At 37.9% G+C, this 26,347-nt stretch overlaps 2 protein-coding genes across 5 annotated transcripts in view; both read left to right on the top strand.

The window, feature by feature from the left end:
* The first annotated feature begins 3,398 nt into the window (after positions 1-3,398).
* Positions 3,399-16,771, top strand: cxcl14 (chemokine (C-X-C motif) ligand 14). The gene is made up of 4 exons (XM_042493591.1): positions 3,399-3,745; positions 5,648-5,753; positions 12,258-12,371; positions 14,149-16,771. Exons 1-4 carry the CDS (start codon positions 3,682-3,684, stop codon positions 14,162-14,164), a joined length of 300 nt encoding a protein of 99 aa, XP_042349525.1. The 5' UTR covers positions 3,399-3,681; the 3' UTR covers positions 14,165-16,771.
* Positions 16,772-20,101: 3,330 nt separating this feature from the next.
* Positions 20,102-26,347, top strand: part of fam13b (family with sequence similarity 13 member B) — a 105,149-nt gene continuing 98,903 nt past the window's right edge. For all 4 annotated transcript variants that reach the window (XM_042493281.1, XM_042493282.1, XM_042493279.1 and 1 more), the window contains exon 1: positions 20,102-20,328. The gene's annotated coding sequence lies outside the window, so the exon portion shown is untranslated. The remainder of the gene's footprint in view (positions 20,329-26,347) is intronic.

Raw genomic sequence — 26,347 nt, 5'->3', positions numbered from 1 at the left:
TGTCTATAAGAAAATTAGCCCAATAAGTTTCAGTGGAGACTAGATGAACCTTGTCGGACTATAATTTTGTTGTTTGTTGGTCTCAAACAGTGGTCTGCAGCCTGGCAGGTGTCTCACCGAGGTGTCACAACTCATATATATATACAGTATCCAGCTTTTGTCATTCAAACGGCTCATTCTAAGGGAGGGAAAACACAGCGATTTTTGGTTTCAGGTGATTATAAACTAATGAAAATGCGGTTCTGATTATTGTATTCTCTTTATGTCAAAGTGTCTCCCCAAATCCAACACACTAGGCCTTTAAATAGCAACCAGTTTAATATCAGTTCAAATGAACACAAGTGAATTGGTGTGGATGAAGAGGTACATGACTTCATCTGATGGAGATGAGAGGGAACATTTGACAGAAAAAAAGGTTGGGAACAAAGGCCTCTGGGCTTTCCAAATTTCATTACAAACCATTTGTTAAAGAAATTGGCTCCAGCTTCCTGGTAGCATCTGTTGAAAATGTTCTTTTATGTCCTTTTATGTATAAACACAAAAGAAAACACAAATCTTGAGAGATTCTCAATGTCCTCAAGTGATCATAAAGTAAACCTTTCTCTCACCAGCACCATCTTTGACTTATTAAAAATGACAAATGATGTCATTTTCATCATCATTTCAAGACAGATTCCTTTTGGCTGAAATCCTCTGCATTTATTTCACTTCAGTGTCTTTCTGTCTTTGGGTATTCAGCGAAGCCGAAGTGATCTAATGGATGAAGACAACAGGCGTCCGACTGATTATCAGTCACGTCAGCTGAAGACTGGAACAGACAGCTCACCCGTGTCTTTTATCCTGAGATCAAACTAGCTGGAGATGGATTCTCACAGCGCCAGTGTCCTGCGGGGGTCGCGCCCATCATAATCCGTCACAGTTTGCTGTAAACGGTAGCTGCCGTCATGTCCTACTGACGTTTACTGAATAACCAGAGGAGCGAAGGAAGGAGCGGAAGAGTCAGATTTCTTCCTGTATGTCATCCAGACTTCAGGTGTCTCCATCAGGCTGCAGGTATATCAAGACTGAAAATTGGGCTGCATTTTACAGATGTGCATGTTCGTACTCACAAATATGGATATGTAGGCATGAACACACGCAGAAAGGTCATCGGTGCAGACAGACATTTCATGGCCGCTGGTTTGAGTGATGACAGCAGCTGATTGCATCAGTGTTGAGGGCAGGGAGGTGAACACAAACACACACACAGAGAAAGGACACAGTGAACACACACAAACACACACACTGATACAAATCCCCGATGATGCACAGTGATGAATCCTGTTTAATCCGGTGGTCAGAGCGTCCCAGGTGGGTGGGGTCAGACCTTCTTCTCAGGGCTATCTCTTACAGGCCAATGGTTCAGCCTGATGGCATCCCCTCATACAATGGTGGCATTTATTCACATCCACAGAGTATATTGATGCTGAAAAAGACTTAACTGAATTTAGTTAAATATAAAACATGTAAAAAAAGGTTGACAGTGATGGTGATTCAACAGAGGTTGGATCCATGTTTTAAGAAGTTAGATTCATGTTTAGATAGAATGACATTTTGTGTGTAGAAATATTTGAGGCCTCACTGCGATTTCTTTCTTCTACACAAGTTCACACAAATAGGCTGCAAAAGTGTTGATTTTTTAGGAAAAAAAAAAACTTGTAATGTGGCTTGATCTACTTTTTTTCAGTTTCAGTGAATTTCCATGGACCATTCAGTGTTTTCTTGATTTATTTAGTTGTCTCTGGTGTGTCCTAGTAGGCCTATAGAAAGAAACGACTTTGCCATGAACATTGTGAGATTTTGGGTGGCATGGTGGTGTAGTGGTAAGCGCTGTCGCCTCACAGTAAGAGAGTCCCGGATTTGAACAAGGGGTGGGAGGTTTGAATCTTGGGTGGTGGTGGTGGGGGCCCTCTGTGCAGAGTTTGCATGTTTTCTGCATGAGTGTTCTCCAGCTTCCTCCCACAGTCCAAAGACATGCAGATCTAGTCACGTGGCGACTCTAAATTGGCCGTAGGTGTGATGTGAGCATGAATAGTTGTCTGTCTCGATGTGTCAGTCCTGTGACAGTCTGGCGACGTGTCCGGAGTGAACCCCGCCTCTCGCCCAGTGTCAGCTGGGATAAGCTCCAGCTTCTCCATGACCCTTAAAGGAATAAGCAGTTACGGTCTATGAATTAATGATTGAATTATTAGTAAATATCTGGTTTAATTTATATTGTGACATCTGGTGACCAAAATGTAATGTCTGGATGTCTAATGCCAACATCAATAAGACGCTGAATACTGTCGACATCAAAATGTTGTTGGCTTTTAGTCATTTTGTTAAGCAAAATCTTTCATCCATCTCAAACCAACGTTATCTTAAGATAGGAAAACAATATTTAGTGGCAAGTCAAAATCAAATGTGTCCAACGTAAGAGTCCAGTGCCTTTCCAATGTCACACTTACATCTGGTGCCAGCTCCTGAGGAAATTTGGCCCTGCTCTGCGTTTTTGCCTGTTTTATTCATCATTAACAAACAGTATATCAGGACACTGCAGAGTGTATTATTGCACCACTACCACTCACTAGCTAGAGGCTAAAAGTAGCCTTCCTGTTGTTTACCTGTGGTTTACCTTTATTTCCAAACCTGTCTCTGGTATCTAAACAAGAGCTGATGGTCTTTACCTGTGCACTGATTTAGAACCACTGTTGAATTGTTGACATGAAATCTGTTTAATCTTATACATGTAGGCTTATGTCAACATTTGGCTATTGAGAAGAAAATGTAGCCTGAAAGCTGAACAGTTGATCTGAAATGACAACACAAGTTTAAGGTGCTTCTGATGAGCTAAGAGGCGATTTTCCTCTGTGGTCATGGCAGCCGCGCAAAGTGCTGATGACCAAAAAAACATAACTAACTATTCAAAGATATTGTAATGAACTCTGTTAAGCATGTAAGTCTCTGTAAATGAAATTATGATCCATATAATTGTAGGTCTACACACAAAAGTCAGCACATCTGACTGAAATATTCCGTTATTACATTTAAACGCCCTCCACTTAACTGCGCAACTGACACCAATCCTTTCATTATGACGTTCATTTACTAAAAACTTTATGTCCGTCAGACTATAATCAGGACAAACGCTGAACGATTACAGTGAGAATCTAACATAAACTGACCAACATCGGACGTCACTCCACCCTCGTTTTTCGTGAACAAACCGTGTTTTTCTTTGTTTTCCTCCCCTCCCTCCCTTTCCATGTTCTCCACTTCTCCCTCGAAGGCCACAAGTGTTTGATTCGCTGCCTGGCCGTGCATATTAATGAGAAGGGGACAGCGGGCAGCTTTTAAAAAGAGCTGCTGCCTGCCTCTCCACAGCAAGCAGGAGAAAGAGAGAGAGACCTAAACGAGTGACTGGAGGTTCATCCAAGCGCTCAGGACGCACAGACGGAGTTGCACAATCAGCGCTCCGCTGGGACTCCAAAAAAAAGCAGAAACCCTCAGCAGCTTCTTCCGATCTGCGATTCAAACAGTCACTGCTAGTGGATTTTATTTGCACCACGAAAGACTTTTGTTGATATTTTTTTCGTGTGTTTTCGAGTGCTCGGATTTTTAGGAGTCTGTTTTGAAGAAACTTTTTTTTTAACTTGTGAAGACATGCATCGGTGCACCGCGGTGCTGCTTCTGTTAGTGGTGGCCTTATACGTCCTGAGTGCAGAAGGTAAAGACTTTGTATTTCTGTATTTTTAGTTTAAGTTTGTACTTGTACTGGTGTTTTGCGTTGAAGCTATGGTGATGTAACTGAATAACAATAAGTGGAGAGATGCAGGGGTTTGAGCCCTCGTTTGCTTTGCAATGTGTGCATGAGGGAAATCAAGTGCAAAATCAGTCTTTCCTATCCAGACTTATTTTGAGATGTTCGTAACGTTGATGGCAAAGAGACTTTGAAAACAAAAGCTTAGTTAAACTTTGCCAGTAATTTGTTTGCCGTGCTCACCAAATAACTTTATGTTGACACCACCCATATGCCACCTGCTGCATGTAGTTTCACCCATAAACAGTGAAACCTTTAAACTACAATATGATGATGAATGCAAAAACATGAAAATCTGTAATGAGACCCAAGTTGGCATTCGCAAGCATTTTTACACCCTGAACACCACTCTGGGACTTTGTGTGTTTGGCAGAACATGAGATGCTCGCCATATGTACCTAAAATAATTTACAGCCAATTTTCAGAGGGCCATGTGGAGGGGGGAGTTGGGAAATGATGGAATTATATGCTATTGTTTCTTATGGAATTACATTTAATGAGGGAAACATTTTGAGCAAAAAGAATCTGCAAATCTAAAAATATTTTATGAAATCACTTTTAGACTTAGTCTGTATTTGCCAGGAGCATTATTAGTCTTTGACAGCTCTTAAGAAAGCACATATTGTCTAAAAGTTCTCACATAGCATCATAGTTTAGGACAAAAAGAAGAAAGCAATACGTTTCACACCATTAACTTACACTCAATTTTCAAAGTCACTTAAATGATTTCAATCCTTACATAAAATGTATTATTATAACCTAAATCGCAGGATATGTGTTAGTAAATAGACTTGTCTTTAAGGAAGGAAACCTAATCTCTGTTTACTGAAGCCATTTACCTCCATCCAAACTTCCATTTCAGTATCACATGTAAACATTAACCTCAGTGTCGTCCGGCTGTTCTGGCTCATCTGTGCGGCTCGTGATAGATTTAGTGGCCGGCGATGAGGACAGGTTACAGGTGATGGATGAAGGAAACCTTGAACTATCCCAGTCATCACCTCCCATCACTAATATTACAGTCCAGCAAAACTCATCTCCTCGCCTTTATCCTGCAGCGTGAAGTCGCAGCAACAAGAAAGCTGGACCTCAAGAGGATAATGGACGGAAATTTAATAAATGTAAAGATAGTTAAGTAGTTTGAAAGCATTTTGCCTCAGAGATAACAGTGAATGCATCTATTCACAGTGGTGTTAGTTTGGTAGAAAAGCTGCGTAAAAGTGGGTTTCTGTTGAAGCCACAGGTTCTTTTTGCATAACAGTCAGTGGGAATGCAGAAAAAATCAGAGCTGCATTGGATAAAATAGCAAATCAGTTCATAATGTTGAGATTAACCAAACAGCAATTTTTGAGGAAGCATATCATTTAGATGTTTAGTGGAAACTAAGCTATTTTTCAACCTAAAAGTTCATTTAAGTTAGAATTCATTAATTATGTTTATATATACGACTTAATCTTTAATTTAAACATTTACTGTTTTGTGAAAGTGTGTGAATAAAGTTGACTGATAGAAACTGTGTTTGTAAAAGCCTGTGATGTTTCAGCAGATGAATATTTGCTTCTGTAATCCTCCAGCGTTTCAGCGTATGATTTAAAGATAAACTGCACTCTGATTGAGAGCTAATTTGCCGTCAAATCACAAAGCATTAACGTGTACGTCACTTCGATATCTGTGAAAGTAGACAAACTTTAATAATCTGTCACACAACGTGATCAGTTTCCATTCATTTTAAATCCACAGCATTATCATCTTATTGTGTTACTTTTGATGATTTAAGTCTGACAACGGACGTGTTTGGTTTCTCGACAGCCTACAAGTGCAGGTGCACCAGAAAAGGACCAAAGATCAGATACAAGGATGTGCAGAAGCTGGAGATCAAACCCAAACACCCCTTCTGCCAAGAGAAGATGATATTGTGAGTGAGACGTCGTTTCTGTTCTCTGTCTCCACCCTTCACCTTATTTCTCTCCACGGTTTCCACTCATATCTTCATTGTATGTCCAGCTCATTGTCTTTTCTCTTCCCGCTCTCCCTCTTTGTCTTTCTCATCCTTTGTATGCTTCCTTACCTTGATCCCTTGACCTTAACCTGTTTTCTTTTGTCTTCTTTCCTTTCGTTTCTCTTCCTCTTCTTCCCCTCTTCCTCCCTGTGCTGGCACGCCCCACACATCATAATAATCTGAGTGTTTGTACCTGCCTGACACACAGATTATACAACAGCGCCTGTGCCCTGACCATAAAAATATTTGGCAGCCGTACGGGCATTATCAAAACATCCCGTCGACTCGTCAGTGCTTACAGCACTTGGGGAGGATTTACAGTGTGATGATTAACTGATGATTTAATGACACCCCGCGGTCAGGAGCGAGAAATGATTTATTCGGTGGAAAGGTGGAGAGAGAAAAAAAAAACACTTACCAGAACTTTAAAACACTTTCTCCATGATAATCTAATAAAGGCATCGGCTTCATTTTAGGTAGGTTGTATCTTTATTACATTATTTACATTATGTATTTATTACATTATTTCATGCAAAAATGACAAAAATATGTGATGTGTATTGACATTTCATCCCCTGTATTTTTCTTGGGGTTGTTGCATCCCAGACTGCAGTAACTTACAGTTTTAGCTTATTTGGTTAATCTGTCCACCTCCTCTCTGCCATCTGACCTTTGACCCACAAAGTCGCAGCTCGAGCAGACACAGCTATTATCTTCGACTTGAGCTATCGTGGTATGCAGCACGATAACGAGGCCTCTTCCTCTGGAGGGGTCCAAACTCGCTCGCAGTATCCTGTGGCACTCAGATAGACACGCAGCTTTAAATAAATAAACTTGAACATACAGTATACATGATGTATATGTTTTTCACTGTGATCTTGGGTCAAGTCCTGAGGATGAAGTCTCACGCGTAGTTAGAAATGTGAGCCGCGATTTCCGTGTGGAATTCATTTGAAGTTTCATGTCAGAGCGACATGAAGGGACAGCAGATGGGGATGTTATGTCAGCCTCCCCGGAGACAGATTTGTGTCCGAGGCTCAAACTCTGCCGCCACCTGCTGGAAAATTACAATATCACACAGAGAACACCACGGCCGAACAGCAGTGAGATCATGTGAGAGAAACTGATCAGATTTGTGGCATAAATGTGTCGCTTTTGAGGGTCGAAAAAGCAACGTGAATTATTAAATTGACGGGTCCAACATGTTTCAAGGTTAAGTTTGGGGTTATTCATGAAGTGCATAATGAGGTTTAGATGAATCTCCACTGAATAAATGTAAGTCAGTGCAAAGTCCCCTTAAGAGATTAAAATGCGTTTCTTTAAAATTGGTAATGAGATGTTTTGACTGAACACTGGGGAATTTAAACTGTGAAGATTAAAAAAAAACATCTACAATAAACAAAGCATCTGTTTTTACTTGAATTATACATTAAAACATGATATAAGGATTTAATTAAGATATTTCTTTTAGCTGTTTGGACAAAAGAGTTTTTGGACGTAAAGGTGAATTTGAACAGCATCACATGAATTGCTCATTTTAAATGATTTGCATAGATTATGGCAGTAAAGTTTTCCAAATGGAAATCTGATTCATCAGATGACATTGATCCAGAGTGATTAAATTATTAGTTTGTTTCTCAGTGATTTAAGAGATATTGCTTATGAAGATGATTATTATATCATTCAGTCATATTTTTTGTGTATATTTTTATTGCATTTAGTGTGATATCAAAAAAAAAAAAAAAAGGTAAATTAATCGATAAGACCAAGTAACCCACTTTTAACCAGGGTTGGGTCATATTAGTTTAAAATTTCAGTCATTAATACAAATATAAATTACATGTCAAATTTTGTTTTTAATGACGTAATTCATTTGAACTACATAAAAAATCTAATCTAATCTGATTATTTTGGATTACCTTGAAATCAAACATTGAAACTTTTTCACCCTGTACTGAAAATAGATACATCCACAAAAATTTAAGTTCCTCAGATATTCTTTTTTCTCTTTAAACATATCAAAACTTTTTCAGTGAAAATAAAATGCGATTTGTGTAAAGAAAAGGTTTTCACAAAAAAAGTTTATTATCTCAAAATTACAAAATTTTAAAGAAGAAATGAAAAATGTAATAAGTAATCCTTGACAATGTAACTAAAATCCAATCACAAACCTTGGTTGATTAATGTGAATTTGTAGTCTGATTATGTAATCCTCATTAAATATAACACATTATTACCCCAGCCTGAAGTGACAAGCTTTGATATAAATGTTGAATCTTGTCGGTACAAAAGTCGAAATAATGCAGAAGTTACACAAACACTGTTAGAAAGTAAATGATTATGTGTGTACATTGTGTCTGTGACTAAAATGATATGCGGGTGTAAAGGGAAATAAATATGCAGTGTTTTCAAAGACTATGCAGCCAGACGTGGAGCTTAAGTAAAGAAAGCTCCCCTGAAGCTCGCACGTCTGTGTCTGTATGCGTGTGTGTGTCTGTGTGAGTGTGTGTTACTCGCCCCACAGCCGTTATTTAAGGCTGCTCTATTAGCATGAGATGGGGGCCACCAGCCGCTGGTGCCCAGTGAAAAATGAGCCTCAGCGGGCTCCGGAAAGCCACAGAAAGAAAGCGAGCAGGAGAGAAATGAGGGAGAGAGTCCCCCTCTGGCCTTTGTTGTGGCCGTTTGGCTTATGGCGCTCAGTTTGGCATTCTGGGCGACCCCTCCTAAACCACACAGACAAGCTCAGAGCCACAAAGTGTCCCTGTTTTCTCCTTATTTCTTTTCTTTCTCTGCTTTTTTTCTTTTCCATTCAGTCCTTTATTTACTGGATTTACTTTATTTACTGTCTATTTTGTTTTATTTTTTCACCCTCTTTTTTCATCACTCACTTTTGTTGCCCTTTATCTGTTTCTTTACTGTGTTTTTCTTACTGCCTCTTTTCTTATACCCCGTGTCTCTGTCCGGTGTACTCAGAGCTTTTACTTCAGTGAAAGTAGTAATACCTCATTGTAAACATACTCCATTACAAGTAAAAGTAATGCTTTCAAATTTTTAAAGTACACCAGAATTATTTAAAAAAAACATCACAATCAGGTTATGCAGAATAACTGATTTTAGAGTGTTTTATTATATTTATTGTTATATTATGGAATATACTTCATATAAGAAGTATGTTGTTGTTACGAGTGGAGGTGGAGCTTATTTTAGCTACTTTGTACACTTTTTGGCACTTGCATGTTACATCCTAATTTGCAAAGTTTTAGCTGTTAAATTAAATTTATGAAATAAAAAGTATAGTATTTCCCCTTTAAAGGAGTAGTTTGTAGGATTTAGCGCCATCTAGCTGTGAGGACTGCAGATTTCAACCAGCTGAAACTATCATGTGTGAACTCCTGGTTAGAATTATTTCAGTGTTTTTAACCAGGAGCCGAATTATCCGCAGAGGTCTCTTCCTCTCCAACACAAAGAGCAGATGATCAAAACCAGAAAAAACTAACTAGGGTGGCTGATGAGAAAATGTAAACAGCCGTATCTAAAGACAGCGTTTGGTTTGTCCGTTCTGAGCTACGACAAAAACATGGCGGTGAACATGGTGATCTCGATAGATGACGACCTGCTCCCCGTGTAGATATTAACGGCTCATTCTGAGGTAACACAAATGTGACAGTTCTTATTTTCAGGTGATTATACACCAAAGAAAACGTACTGTATTTTATTTCAGTTTCTGCCGATATATCCGCCTAAATCCTACAGAGTGAACATTTAACCCAGAAGCATGTTGTTGTTTCTTTTGGAGGTGGAGCTTATTTTAGCTACTTTGTGTACTTTTTGACAGCGTTCCTTATAAAATAATCTACTTTTTTATGTGAAATCTTAATCTGCAGGGTAACATATAGCAGTCAAATAAATGTCATGAAATTAAAGGTAAAATATTTCCTCTTCTTCATGTGGAGTTGAAATATTTAGCTGCAGAAAATGGAATTAAAGAACGCCAAAACCACGTCCTTTCTTTATCCTTTTCCTTTTGTGTTTTCCGTTCTTGTTTTAGCTCTCTGTCAGCCTCTCCCTCTGCGCTCCTCAAACATTTTGCTAACCATATTAGCGCCAGTGGCTGCACTTCAGCGGCCCAGGTGAATGATAATGAGCAGGAACTAAAGCTCAAATTAACACAGTAATGAGGTTAAATTTCACCTCTGCTGAGCAGCCATGGATAAACATTCAGGGTGTGTTTATTATCACACCCTCGCAGATACGAGTCCATTGGCATGCGCGCATACAAAAGCACTTTCATGTCGTCTCTATCAAACACACACACACACACACTCAAAGCTCAGTCCTTCCATAACAAAGGGTGCACAGCTGCCCCTCAGCAGCCAAACAAAGTGACAACTGAATGAAAATAGATGCAAAACTCTTTAACCTAAATCCTTATAACTCCTGAATGCAGCGTCTTTATTGAGTCAAATCTTTTCTCTTCCAGTCAACTTGTTTAGCATTCATGGTTTGGCGATCCTTTGACTGTGTCACTGGATGGAGAGGCCCCATGGCATGCTGGGTGTTTTTCCCACATTTTCCTTGTTTGGCCTGAATATGCCACATGCAGGCAGACTGTCTCTACCGTTGCCTTAAGCAGACGGACCAATTGATTCAATGAGCTTGGATGTCACATTTTTCAGTGGCAGCTCCATAATATTACACCGCTGCCAAGTCGCGGACCGCCGAGCGCAAGCTGGCCTTTTGAAATGTGAGGGCTTTTAACTGCGGAAACGTTATTGAGGGCAGTTTAGAATAGCTGCTAAAATTTGGGGAAAAAACATGTCAATGTGCCACAACTTAATAGTCTCTATTCAGATAACTCAGACTGGCTTTCAGAAAGTTATAAATACCACCAAATCAGTGTTTTTACTTAATTTGGTTCTTTTGAAGTTTATATAAAAACATTAATTTTAAAGACATGAACAAAAATAGACACGTCTGCTTCAAACCTAATACCCCCAACACTTCCATGTGTCCTTTATGTTGGCTTAGATACAACCACCAGAAGTCAACAAAAACAAACATGGTGACGGTCGAGGAGGTGCTGATGATAAACCTTTTGATAGAGACAGCGTTGTGCACAGCTGTGATCTGTGAGGCCGTTAAATTTATCCAAACATGTGGATGAAAAATTCTTTTCACTATATTACCTATTGGATCCCGTTTCACCATTCACACCGCCCCCATGACTTTGTTGGTACTGCTTTATTTTGACTGTATCCGTAAGCTTTCAGACAACGTGCACGAATAAAGTGAGCGCAGAGTACGGACAGAGAGCGAGAGAGCGCCCTCCGTGTTCATATATGTGTATTACATTGAGCATAAATGAGCCATGAGTTTGCTCCTGTCGTTGACCTCATACTACTCTCAAACTTTTGTTGTTGTTGGTTTTTTCCATGAACATATTGTGCAGCGTAATTAAACAATTTTATAGTCCAAAATGCACTGCGAGTTTAAATGTCAAATATTTGCCCAATTTTCTTCTCTAAGTCACTGTACAGGACGGTTAATGCAGAGAAGTTGGATTCCTGGTAATACACATCCAAACTGTTTCCTGTTTCCAGAGAAATATAATAACTGGTTAAACTAGTTAGGCTCCATGCATAAACGAAGTAGGCTGATATGTATTATTATATATAGTGAAGTCAGTGATACTCAATTTATATCCTGTGGGCCAAATCTGGCCCTCAAAGGGGTGTCAGGTGGTACAATGACAATAAATTGATTAATTCTGGAAATTTATTTTGTACTCTCAACTTAAATAAAGTACCAGAGTGCATAAACCCCCATTAAAAACAGAGCTCCCTTATTAAAAGAACAAAAAAAAGTGCTTAAACCCCCTTGCATACAACTTGTGTGCAGCTGCTGCTTCAACTGGATTTGCCTTTTGGCAAAGATGACTGAGCAGAGCGCCGACTTCCTGTTAACCCACTGGATTCATCTACTGTAGGTTCTGTCATCTAAATTAGGCAACACAACATGATGTTTACCACCAACTGTGTGGAAATACTTCCAAGAAAATGTACAGTGAAGAACAGAATATGAAATCTGTCTCAGCTCAACAGAAAGACCTCGAAAACACTGAAATGATTAGCTTTAATGGATTTCATTTGTTTATGCAATTTTAAATATATCACGTCCTTTAGACAGACCGCAGGCAGTGAACTTTCACAATAAAGTTCAAGCTGCATACAAAATGTATGTCATGTTCATCCTTAATGCTGCTCTTCGGCCTTAATTCTTGTTAATACACCCAAATAATACATCGAAGCTGTCAGGTCGGAAACCCGTGCGTTTATGCGTATTTCTCCTTTTAGTCAGTAAAAACACTGAATTCTTCTATTTTCTAACTTCTCTGTGTTTTGTTTCGTTTTTGCCTCTCAGCGTGACGATGGAGAACGTGGCTCGGTTCAAAGGGCAGGAGTATTGTCTCCATCCCAAACTTCAGAGCACCAAGAACCTGGTCAAATGGTTCCGCATCTGGAAGGACAAACACAGGTAACACTCGTAATAACTGATTTAAAAAATCCAAAATATTTGTTTTTCTTGAGTTTTAATTCTTGACATTTTTAAATCTTACACCCTATAAATGTATGATACTGATTGCCTTTGTGACAACGGGTTTAAGTTGGGTTGTTTTCAAGGAGATGCCCAAAATGACGAGAAAATATTTCAGTCTTTGTCATAAGCTGACGATAAAAGAGTGACCGTGTGACATTGTTGTGCAAATGTTCTCATTAATTTTAGTGATTGTTTTAATTAGCGCTACTCAGCATGCAGTTTGCAAAATAACCAAATCATCCTGCGACAAAAACTATTATCAAAGCAGCTAAAATCGATAAGCACAGACTGTGCCGTTCCCCTCAGCTCTTCAGAGCTTTAGAGTGTCTTTTTAGTGACTAGCTGGTGATTATTGTGGAGCATTTTGCAGCTAAATATTTCTCTCATGGGCAAAAACTGCTAAAATATCGTGGGGGGTAATTTTTAAACTACATGAGGTCCTCAGGTATTACTATACATGTGCAAAAAAAAACACTTTATATGTGCATTTTTACCTCTTATATTTTTAAAGCTGCCAACCATACAGCTCTTCTCTGTCCTCACTGACTCTGAGTTGTCGATCTTGTCCAGTGGCTTCTTTATGAAGCTTTATTGATTTGTTTTGTTGAAAATCCTCCTCTCACCTCCCCTCCACTACGCAGAGGTCAAAGGTCAGGGTCAGCCACAGACGAAAAGCCCGGTGGAGGAGGCAGAGATTCAGTATTTTGCTGAGAACAAAAGAACATTTCCACAGCGACACTGTGGGTTATACGGTGATTGTGTCCTTCCACCTCCGTCCACAAAGCCAACAAATAAAATCAAGAAACTGAGTCTAAAGTTTACTGAAAACACTCTGTTTGGTTTCGGCAAGAGGCGACGCCTGCACAGAGCACGCAGGAGGCACGACATGACATCGACCACACTGTGGTCACACAGCCAGGTCAGAAACAACAAAGTCTCATGCCTTTACTGCAGTTTGTCTGATGATTTCGGCATCACCCCGGGCAACACAAGTTCCTAAATCTCAATCTCTCCAGTCAGAAGTTGCCATCTTTGTGTAAACGACCCGCCTTCTTCACCTTCAGCTACTTCCATAAATTAAAGTTACATAAACTACTGCTATAACAAAGTTTAATAAAATAGTTATAATGTTCGGTAAGGTCAATTATAAAGTTAACTAAAGTACTTTTGTAGTAAAGTTAAATAAAATAATTAAATTATAGTTAAATAAATTGAAGCGCAAAGCATTATCGGATCATGTAAACGAAAGAAACGATATAACATCATATGAAACAATACATCATTTTTTTATCATCAGATGATATTTTTGGTCAGCCCTGTTACACGGTCGTATTATATCGTATTCGTCATGGTCTTTTTTTAACAGATTTGTTGCGATCGTGCGTCAGCGACTGAGCCGCTGAGATTTCACTGCACATGTTGAACCGCACTGATGTGATGTGACAGGACGCTGTCACGTCTCTTTCCCCGTCTTCTACCTCCTCTGTCCAATTTTATGGCCGATCACAATCGACATTACCACGGCTCGTGTGAAAAGGTGCAGGACGAAAATGTTCCTGAATGCAACGCATGTTCGAATAGTGAAAATCACATTGGTGCTTGAAAGGTTATCCTGTAACCTTCCAGGAACGTTGTGTGAGAGAGGCATTAAAGAGACAATTAAATAATGGTTTGAAATCACCGATGAATGAACTCTTTTTTCTTTCTTCCTCAGGGTATATGAAGCCTAACACCTTGGCTACCCAGCAACGACACGGATCAAAACAAAAGACAACACTATCACCAGGACTGTTTTTTGCTAAGTACACGATGTAATCTACAATCAAACTGTACTTCTTCCTCTTCTGCCTGAGATCTGTCGAGCACATTCAGAGATACCTTTAGTTTGTTCGTGTAAGAAGCTGGTGGGCTCGTCTTAGTCGGCCATCACTGTAGTTACAGTCACTCACCGCTCCAGTCTTTGCAGCTGTAGTTACACTCGTCAGATAGCGGACGAGGCGCCATCATGTGTGTTCAGACGGTTGTATTTTTGTTCAGTTTTTACTTAAAGGGACTTTCTTTTGTTTTTAGACTTTTTTGTTCAAAGTGAAGAACGTGTGATTCTGAAGACACAAACCTTCCTTTGATAAATTACAGTTTGGGTGTTTTCACGAGTCTGTGTTCAGTATGACAGGTTTGTACGATGCAAACGTTTAGGATCTGGTCACCTGTGTTTAAAAGGGTTTTAGATAAAAATGTAGCCATTAAGTTTCTCAATGAGTCTGATTATCTGTATTTGTAGAGACAGTCAGTGTGCGCTTACATATAATACAGAGGCCGATACTATTTTTCAGTCACATAGAGGAGATCCACCACTGTGTGTGTGTGTGTGTGTGTGTGTGCGTGTGTGTGTGTGTGTGTGTTTACCATATCCACGATAGTCATATGTGTCAAACACACGACTCCGCAGCACCTATTTTGTAAAATACGATATAATTAACCGGCAGGGTGTAGCTGCAATAGATTTTAAATTCATCGCTGATCATTTGTGCCATCGCTGCAAACAGTACAGACATTGTTTCAGAGTTCAGAAAAACAAAAAACCTGATTGTTAAAGACACTAAGAAAACAAGACTGTCTGCAGTTTACATCCACAACAGACCATGTTTTATATTTTCACTAACTGAATTTTTTGTTTTAGTCCCAACTCTTGAAATAAATGTGTAACGAAGCAATAATATCTCATACAAACTACACACGTAACCATTGTATTAAGCTACGGGTGAAAACATCTTTAAAGGATAAGGCCGGGGATATTTTTGTGTTTTGTGAATGTTAACCAACATCCCATGAAAATATGCAAATTTACAAAGCGTTACTTCCAAATTTGCCAACTGGTCTGAAGCATTCAACGCCATTCTTTCCTAAATTTTTAAATTTGGTCAGAAATAAATATTTTATTTATAAATAATGCTAAACGACCTCCTTAAACAGCTGGTCATTTTCAGCAAACATCACTCAAACAGGATTTAAATGGTGTCTTTGTTTGGAAATGTTTTCAGCTGCAGATTAATAGACGTTTGGTGCTGGCAGAGTATTTACAGCGGCCGACTGCGACTACAAATAAACTACAGTAACTGTGTTTATAGTATGAAAGAATAGCATCACCCAGTGTGGCTTATTGAAGTGTTTTTAATCGTTTTTTGACAGCAGCGCTACAGAGGAATAAGAAATATCGGCCTTGGATATCCAAACAGTGCGTCTTTTGATCAGTTGTCTTCATGCAGTAACAGCTGTAGCTGAAAGCATGATGTTATCGGGTTTTCTGTCCGTACGTCCCGTTCTCTTGAACGTCATATCTCAAAAACGCCTTGAGCGATTTTTCTCAAATTCTGCACAAATGTACACTTAGAATTGATACACTTATTATGACAAAAGTTCACACAATTGGCTACTGAATTGTTGACACTAATCTTGGGTGGCCACCTGGAAACTGCGCTGATTGTATCGAACTCCTGTGTTTGCCGAGGTGAAGATTCACGTTTTGCAGCTTTACTGGTCGACCGAAGCGTACAACCGCAAGATGGTAATTGTAATTTTTTCATGGGATTTGTTGATGGAAAGAAAAATACAAAATATTGTCAAACTTATCCTTTAAAATGAGCCGTGAACTGTGTCTTTATTTACAAAATAGGCTTTTGCCTGGTGCATGAGATTTCAAAAACAGACAGTTTGTTTAAAAACTTGAGCATTTTGAATCATACGTACTGTCCACACACTAAACAACACTCATAGGCCGTACGTTTCAATATATGTCGAGCATTTCATTCATACCCCTAACGATCATTTCGCTGTCTCCTACAGTCCTCTGAGGGTTGTCGTACTCTTTTATTATCTGCTCTCTCCTCCAGTAGATCTCCTGAACAATGCTGTTAAACATGTTATTATTCTGTATGCTGTGGATACACGCGATATCAACGACTGTTGGGTGTTTACTCGTTGCCACCAAACAGAATTCACACACAGATATATATCTGCATCGATACAAAAACACATTTTCTTTACATTTTGAAGAATGTGCATTGCTCTTGTTTTATATCTTATATATATAAATATATATAAAGAAGCATTTTGTAAATGGAGCCAGTATAGCCTATATGTTAGTGAGAACGAATTCACATTAAGACTTTATAGTGTCATGTATATTGTATTACTGCATTATAGTTGTTTTTGCTATTTAAATTTTGGTTTGGTAACAGATTTTTGGAGGGTGAGTGTTTGGAGCGGCCCACCAAACACACAGTTAAACATTCCAGTGAGTGTAAAACAATAAACAGCAATAAAGTGTCTATAGAGCAGCTCGTGTTTGCATTTGATTCATTGGATCAGCTGTCGTAAATCTAACTGTGCCAACGCTGTCGCAGATGTGCACAGAGGAGGGAAGATGAGGCGCTTTCACGTTCAATTGCGGTGAGACAGAACGTCCACTAGAGGACAGTATATACAAACGGATTTTTATCAGACTGAGCAGCAGACAGTGACATGAATAAATGAATGTGAAGAGTTATTAATACAAGGTTGTTTTGTGTGTAAATATTTAAGTGATGATAGTTTGGACACAGAAATGATTGTGCTTACTCACATATACAGAAAGTCATTAATTTATACATGCATATTGAGATTAGACACGCCAAAAAAGAATAATTAAAACATTTCCTTGGGAGTTGTATGTAGAGTCAACATCAGTAAAACTGACAATATCAAGAAAACTAGAATAATTACTGTACATTTTTTTAGATAATGTCTTTATTCTAAAAAAAAAACGGTACATTTGTCAAATCTTGAATCATAGACTGACACACACGACCATATTTTTACAAATGATATTAAAAATTATATATGAATGGGGGAGAATTCAGATTTACTGCCAGTAATCTGAATTTTAGTTTAACAAAAGCCTAACAAACTGTGTTTTAGACTGATATGAAGTCACTTTCATAAATCTCGTTGCGTTTAATGTGTTTACACAAAGCAGATCCACCAATACTTCAGGACAACAGAGCTCTGATGCATGTGTTGGACTACATGCAGGAAGATGTGCAGATTTCAATATTTAGAACATATGCAAGCTAAGAACATAGCGGAGACTGTTTATTTTGATGAACTTAAAGACATTTCCACCAAATTTGTAAGGAAAATGCACAAATTAGTGCAGAAAATTCACCAGAAGGCAGGAAATTAAGTGTTAGACATTTATAATTTTCTGTCAGAGGATCCCAAACCTCCTGTTTCTCATGTGTACCCCCATGCTGAAACAAAAGCTACTCCCTTGCATGCAGACCTATTAAAACTCATCACAATATACTAATGTAATAAAAGGAATAAGCACAGGAGGAAATCTCCTGATCAGCTAATGTGCAAACTGCAATAAAATTAAATGCTAAAAGCATTTACAGTTAAGTAATGTCACTATAAGGACGTTATTGATACATTAAGCACTAACTATCTCGATGGCAACTGAGCAGACTGTCTGCTGATGAAGACAGTGAGACAGGGATAAAATCCTCAGAAAAAACAGGTCAGTTGACAAACATTTAAATGTTTTTGGGTGGTATGAAGACTCAGCACACTGCTGAGTAACTTTTATTTATGTTAATTCCTCTGCACATTAACTGAAGCAATATTTTCTGCTGAAATGTTACACAAAATCATAATATTTAAATACTTGTAGTTTACAATAAAATTAAGTATCATACATAAATATATATTCTTTGACTTTCCACTATACTGAATCTGGTACCCTGTGGGAATTCAGTTCAGTGCAGGTATCCTTTACTGGCATGAATGGTAAAAAGCCAGTGATTTAGTGGCTCTTAATTATAAGTAATTTGGTAAATAAAACTGAGGTGGTACACTATGGTCACTGGTTGAAGAATATCTTTTACTGAAGTAAAAGTAGCAATACCACAGTGTAGAAATACCCTTACCATTGCATGTCAAAATCTTGTATCCAAAATGTTACTTCAAGTTCCATTGTGAAAGATTTTAGATCATCTTTTGTCAAAAATGGTAAGCTAGGAGGCTATATAATATTATGATATAAAAGTATGATACTTAAAAGTATAAAAAGTACTATATTTGACCCCAAAATGCAATGAGATGTAAGTATAAAGTAGCATAAAATGGAAAAAGTAAAGTACAAACACCTCAAAAATGTACTTAAGTATAGCACTTGAATTATGGACCTTCCACCACTGCATAATATATTAGTACATCATAAGTCATATGTTAGTTATATTTTGTACAAAATATTACATTGAAGCTGAATATACAATTTTTTGTGTTTGTATTTGTACTATACTAAAAAGTATAAAAGGTACTATATTAAACCCCAAAATATAATGGAATGTAAGTATAAAGTAGTACAAAATTGAAAAAAAAAAAGAAGTAAAGTACAAACACCCCAAAACTGTATTCAAGGACAGTACGTGAGTAATACACTTAGTTACTTTCCACCACTGCATAATAGTACATTAACATGTACATGTCAGCTATATTTTATATTTTTAAATATGAATATAATGTAGCAAAAGGTATCAAATAAATATTGTTATATGAAAAGAACAACATGTGCCTCTGATTTGTAGTGAAGTATGAAGTAGCAGAAAATAGTAGAGTAGCCTACAAAGAAAAAAAAACAGTAGCTACTCTTCCTGGGGTCTCCATTATTTTCATTAAGAATATTTTATTTGCTAGATTACATGAACACACATCTATAACATTCTTACCACAGTTTGACCAAACACATTTTAACACACAGCAATTAACACAAACGCAGACTGTCTAATACACATAATGATTATCTCTTCAATAGTTGAGAAAATAAAGTACCTGTAAATTTATCGATTAAATCACATGAAAAACTAGATAGAAAATCCATTTCTTAAAGTATAAATACCTCAAACCTGTACATAAGCAAAGCAGTTGAGTTATGCACTTAGTTACTTCCCACCACTGTGCAATAGTACATAGTCCATCTTTGTTTTACACTTATTTGCACATTTTTTTTCTTTTTTTATTGCTCTTTTTTTAATCTTTTGTTGTTGTTTGTTCTCTGTACATACTGTACATTTATTATTGTTTTTTTTTTATTCTATTCTATTTTATTCCATGTTAGTGCCTTCCTTTGTGTATATATATTTATATGCATTATTTTGTCTTTTTTAACTTATATTCTATTCAGTTGCTGCTCTCTTATTTGCTGCTGTAACGAAATAATTTCGCTCACGGGATTATTAAGTATTTCTATTATATTACACTGTAATAATTTTAAATGTATGTTATATTTTGGATTATTCTCATAAAATAGCTAAAGGCTCCAAATAAATATTAATGGAGTAAAAAGTACAACGTCCGATTAGAAGTACAAAGTAGCAGAAAACAGAATAGCCCACAAAGGAAAAAAAAAAACTAGGCTACTTCAAAATTACACTCAAGTACACGATGAATAGAGACAAAACACAAAAACAATCACAGAGACATGTCAGAGACAATCATCTTTGTTTGCATGTGTTAACTGTCTCTGCATGTCCCACCGTGTGCAAGGCGGGGTCAGTATTTGGCAGCTGTGTCCCGCTGTGCTCGGAGAGGCGGGGTCAGTACTTGGCAGGTTCGTCCCTTGAGGGTGTGTGTGTGTGAGGAGCAGCGACAGACCTGCGAACGGGCATCCGAGCCAGTCCGGGCTAAAAAAACAGGAACCGTACTATTTTCCACTGTCTTTTGCAATGTTCCCGACGATATTTCTACGCCGTCTGCTCTGATCCCATCGAAGTTGCCGTCTCCACAGACGTCGGCTACAGAAACCAACCAAGAAATTAATGCATCTTTGCTCCGCGGTCCTGTTTGTTTTGACCTGGTAAGGTACCCGAGCTAACTGCTAACTGCTGCTTCTGGTTCACTCAGCATCCTGGGAGCTAACTGCTAGCCTGCTAGTGCTAACTCACGCTTTGTGTTTTGTTTTTTTAATGAATTTTGGCTTGTGTGTGGTTTGTGAGTGTTTTTATGTTTATTTAAAGGCCGACACGGCGGGTGTTAACCCGTTAAACCCGCGTTGAACCGTTTGCGGTTTCGTTTGTGTTTAACGGCAGCTAACGGCTAACGGCTAGCAGCGGAGGCAGCTCCATCACATCTGTGGCTCCTCCGCAGGAGCAGCGAGCTAACTCCGAGACAGAAAGGGGAAACTGGCATAAATAATTAAATGTTTCAGCGGTTTTGGATGCCACAAGCAGAGCCGGATAACGCCTCTTCTTCTCAGTTGTACATTTATGTAATATTATTGTGGTTTGCAGTTGTATTTGTGTGTTTGTTCCTGCATCAGTCTTGTGAGATGCGACCAGAGACACCTGGTTTTGACGGTTATTGTACACACAGACACATCGCCTGCATCCTGTCTCTGCCGTCTGAAGTTGTCGTTACCTCGAACTGAAGTTGGTACTTTCGTTTTCTGTTTTTGGGAAGTCCTTTAGACAGATGCTGTCTGTGCAGGAATGTTCTGGTGTTTTCTGGCTGTGTTTGCCATCAGTCTCATCTGTTTGTTGCTGTTTCCTGGTGAAGAGATTTTCAGGGACTGTTCTTTATTTATCAGACGAGGGTGTGACTGGGATGTGACTTGTTTTTTTTTTTTTTAAATTCCTTTGTTTAAAAACAAAATCCTGGTGCTTAAATAAGGGCTTAGTTTCTCTCTTGTGCATGCTGGTCGGGGAAAAGTAGCATAGTAATGTGATATTTTGTGTGACAATATTGTATCGATATGTAGATGCCTGTTATTGATTGTTTTGTTATTGAAATTATTTAATATATTAAGCATAAATTCAGCCTTTGTTAGCCTACTAGAGCAATAAAATTAATTGTTCTATCTGTTTTTTAGATACATGTTGCTGTGATTAAAAATTGAAGTGAGATGAACAGGTCGAAAACTTAGCCATATTAGAAACAGATGTTGGCAAAGTTTATCCTGAGTTTTCATTTGTAAAAAAGTGATCAATCACAATACTAAATCACAATAATATTGTGCTGTGAACTAAGTATCGTGCTAATATTGTATCGGGGGGACTCTGATGATTCCCACCCCTTTTGGCCAAACTTTAAATGAGACATAGAATAAAATGATATTGATAAATTATCACTATTTTAAACTCAGATTTGTTTGTCTTTTTTCTGATGAAAGCATTTTTGCACAATGTGTCCAAGAAAGGACTCTTGGAAATTTGAAAATCCAACTATAATTTCTGTTTTTATAGTTTCTGGCGAATATCAATGCTGTAATTTTGGCAAATTTTAAAGATAACATGCCTTTCAAACCTGCCTGCAGGTTTTGCAGCAATCAGCAGTAAAATAAATACAGAATACAGCCATTTAAACTTGTATGCCCCTGCCCTATGCCAAAATCGAAAAACAAAAGTCCCTTTCCAGTACTTAAAAAAGTATTTAACCTGCCTCCCCCTTTTTGCACCACCCTCTCCCCCTTCAAAAATAACGTACAGTCCCTCACGTGAATCAGCAATGCTGTTTGAAGGATTTTACTTTAATTTCTGGGCTCTCTGAAATCCTCTGCACATTGCATAATCCGGTCATTGCCCTGAATTAGGACGGATTGGACTCTCCTTATGGTGCACTATAGGCATAAGTATGTCTTACCGAAGTACACTGTAGGGTACAGGGTGTACACTTTTGCATTATTCTGCATGCTTGCATTCATTTGTATCCGCATGTACAGTACATTTCAGGTTTTGCAAGTATGAGAAGTTAATTTTGCAAATTAATCGGCAGCTCTTTTGGTAATCGTTTAATCGTTAAAATAACAGTACCAGATTCCAGCTCCAGATTTGTGAGGCTTTGCTGTTCACTTTGATAATAAATTGATAATTTGTGGCTGTTAATTGGACTTAACAAGCTTTAAAAATACATTGCTGTGGGCTTTAGGAAATTATGTCATTTTTTCCTATTAACATTTTTTAGATTGAACAATTGATCCTTTAATCTGGACAAAAATCAATAATGAAAACACTTGCAGTCTCACAACAGTACCAATATCAACAAACGTAATTATCATAATTCCGGCTTTTTTATGACATTATGTATTATGTTATGTAAAAAGTTTATGAACTGATGGTACAGAAGCCAGTACTAAAAATCTGGTTAATTAAAAGCAAGCCTGAGTAAACAGCATTGAAGACTGTTGTGAAGGATGTAATTTATGTGCTATAAATAACTGTCCTGGCAGGATTTGATGCTACAGCAGCCTCTGATGCTTCAGTGCTTATGCATCTATGTGATGTTACGTTCTAACAATATACAAATATTTCATATGTTTGCACAGATGTGGAACTCTTTACTTACAGTATTTACTCATGTGCTATAAAAATATTGTAGTTACTTGTAAATATACCTAAAATTCAAAGGTAAACACACTCATTGTGTAGACTGGTCTCTTTTGGTGTGTATTCATGTGCTTTTAGGGTTTGTGACTTCAGCAACAAACCAAACAAGTTGCAATCACCCTGCAGCTGTTTTACAGAATACACATGACCTATAGGCTCTTATCTGAGGGGCTTATGCAAAACCCGTCCTATGGCTCAGCAGAGTTGAACCTGTTAGCAAAACAACCAGGTTATTGTGTAAGAGACAGCAGACAGAGGGGAGTAAAGGGCAACTTTGCAGTGATGCTGATGTTGGAGAAATGTTTGCAAAAGTCTTGTTGAGTCAGCAGCTGAAATACACTTTGGATTGATGGCGTTAAACACTCACTAAACACTAATACAACCGTCCTGCTGTAAATTCTACCTGCACGAAGGTCGTAATTATCAGTTTTTTCTGGAACTGGTCTGGAGAGGCGGTGATTTAACTTTAAAGTCATTTCGAAGATTGTAGTTTGTGGTTCTGTTGCATTGTTTTGTGTTATTGTGTGATGTGTTTTTGATATTTTGTCCACTCCTGAGCTTATATCAATGAGAGTGGGATGGTCATTAGAAACACGTCCTCTGGATAATTCTGTTCGATTCGGCAGTGCAGAAACATAAAGTCCGTAAAGGTAATATTTCCTGCATCTTTGTGCATTAGCTTAAGATCATGTGGGGCTGCTACTGACAGACAGTTTAATTCTTGATTAACCCAAGTTATTTTGGGGAGTCTTTATTACTGAATATCTAAGGTGCACAACACACAATGACTCCCATCTTAAACATATCTAGGAGATTAAATGATAATTAATGAATAAAGTAACATTTATATAGACTGTTTGTCTTGCAAAGTCTCAAATCTAAAAAGTATTCAGTTTGTTCTTATATAGGTCTACATGCAACAATTCTTGTCATTGTAAATTAATCTGTTGATTGTTTTCTGTATAAAATGTCAGAAAATGTACATTTTTTATATATATATATACACTATTCGATTCATTCTTGCAGCTCCTCTGTCATATGATGAAGAAAAGCAGCACATTTTGACATTTGAAAAGTTGTAATGAGCAAATATTTGGCATTTGAAATCATTCACTGATTATCGAAATTAATTGACATTTTTGCAGACTAATCATAAAAAATTAGAGAGGTGTACCTAGTAAACTGGCAAGTCAGTGTATTATTATTTTTTGTCTATATTAAATTCCTGGACCAGTTGACTAACTGCCCACTTTGGGTCCCAAAACCTAGCTGAAGCACAGACTTACTGAGCTTATTGATGATGTCAAAGTCATTCTTTTAAATGCTGAGTTAACTTGGTGATAACACCAATAAAATGCAGCGTCAGTGAGACTCGAGGCATTGACCTGATCAGCGTTCATTCTCATGATCGTACCTTAGCTGAACCTTTTATGTGAGCGATCTCACGTATGCACATACCAACAGTGTCAAAACTCCACAGCCTCCTGCCGTGTGAGATAAGACTGTGTACGCAAGACGACCCACGGTTTTTCTATGGAAGGAAAACACGCGCACACACAGCAGTCACAGCAGTGTCATAACCACACAGCTGCCTGCAGTGTGGGATTGTTGTTGCCAGGTCAGCGAGTGGTTGTTTTAGACGCTGTGGACGTCGTCCAAGCCAAACCAAACGTGGTCCAAATCTCTCTAAAGCTGGACACACACTGCCAAAAATTCACCAGATTTAATCCGTCTGCATGTGTTCACACCTGTATGAAAATATGTTTCATAACCTCACGTTTTATCGGTTAAAGTATAATTAGTTTTTATGATGAAGCATTTAACGGTGGCTCTTTGCAGAATATGATACAATGGGTAAATTAAAAAGCTGACATGGACTAATCAAAGCAGTGCAGTAAGAAACACAGTGATGCAGACAAATGAAAAGGTATCTAACGTAAGGAGAAACCTTTGAGCATTATCTTCTGGTGTACATGAAGCCGAAATGGGCCGGCGGCGGTTTCCCGCAGCGCGGCTCTGACCTGGCCCAAAGATTGTGTAAATGGAGAAAGTCCATTAGGCAGCTGAAATAACAAAGGCTTCTACAGGAGAAAAAATCTTTTATTCATGTGCTGTTATCTTTCCCCACGAATATCAGGCCCACAAGAGCATTTAACTTTCAGATCCCAGACTGTCACTGCACCAAAATATACCGTAATCCATCATTCAGACTCACGTAAACATAGTAAGATAAAAATATGATGTCATATTTGCTATAACTCAGAAATATAGAAAATAATTAATGTGACTTGCTCATACTTCTATAAACATTTTTTCCCTCATGAATCACATCATTGCCTCGCATGGTGGACTGTAAGAAAAAAAATGCACATCTATAATTTTATCTATGTAGGAATTCATTATGAGCGTAGAGCCGAAACGATCAGTTGATAAATAGATTTGTTAATGAACAGAAAAATAATCAGCTATTTTCATAATCGATTAATTTCTTGTTTTTTAAGTGAAAATTGCGACGAATCGCTGTAATTCAGATGTGACTTTTGCAGGTTTTCTTTATTTTCTATGAAATTGCACTGAACAATTTGGGGTTGGGCTGGGAAATACGTAGATATGATATGAGACCAGAAGTCATCTTAGGTTTTGGAAATTGTTATGTCGTAAGTGTGGTTGTTTCTTTTGGTTTAAAGGCTGCGTAACAGAACAAAATGATGTAATTGTCTGAAATTAAGAGACTGTTTTGCTGTTTCATTATTTGACTTTACCAGCTTAGTCACTGGATCCAAAGTAACTGATGGTTATTTATCAAAATTCTCGCTGTTTTAATATTTTGTGAAAGTACCAATAGTCCACCCTAAAATATTGTTGCAATATGAATACCGATATCAAAGCATTTGGTCAGAAATGTTGTTATCTTTGATTTTCTCCATATTTCCCAGCTATTTTGGGGGGTTTGAACTGTTGAACCTACAAAAGAAGCAATGTGAAACTGCCAGCTTGAGCTTTGGGAAATTGTGACGGGCATGTTTTATGTTCTTTTCTCGAGTTTTACAGACAAAAAAAATATAAAGAAACAAAGAAAATCAGTTAATTGAGAAAATAATTGGCGGTTTCATAAATAATGACGGGGATTTTTAGCTTTGGTTAAGTTATGCTCAGTTTACTAATATTTTTGCTTTTGACCTAGTTCGGGGTAAGAAAATATTTTGATATATATATTGAGATATTTTTAGAGATTTGTCAGCAGGTGAAAATGTTGCCGTGTCGTTTCTACGGATGAAGCTATTTCTTCATTTTATTCCCTCGTTATCTCTGGTTGTATCAGGTCTTTGCAGGCCAGCATTGCAAATCAGTGAGCAGAACTGCTTTTGGGAAATATTGGATTTTCAGGAATTGGCATTAATTTTAGGAAATTCCTTCATATGTCAGGTATTTAATGGATTGGATTATCCTAAACAGACATCGCCATCTGTTTTTTTGTATCCATAAATTGCTTTT

This window comes from Plectropomus leopardus, chromosome 9, assembly GCF_008729295.1.
Source record: "Plectropomus leopardus isolate mb chromosome 9, YSFRI_Pleo_2.0, whole genome shotgun sequence".
In the NCBI taxonomy this organism is placed as follows: Eukaryota; Metazoa; Chordata; class Actinopteri; order Perciformes; family Serranidae; genus Plectropomus; species Plectropomus leopardus.
Note: the sequence above shows the minus strand (reverse complement) of the source record. Positions and strands in the feature narration are given on the sequence as shown.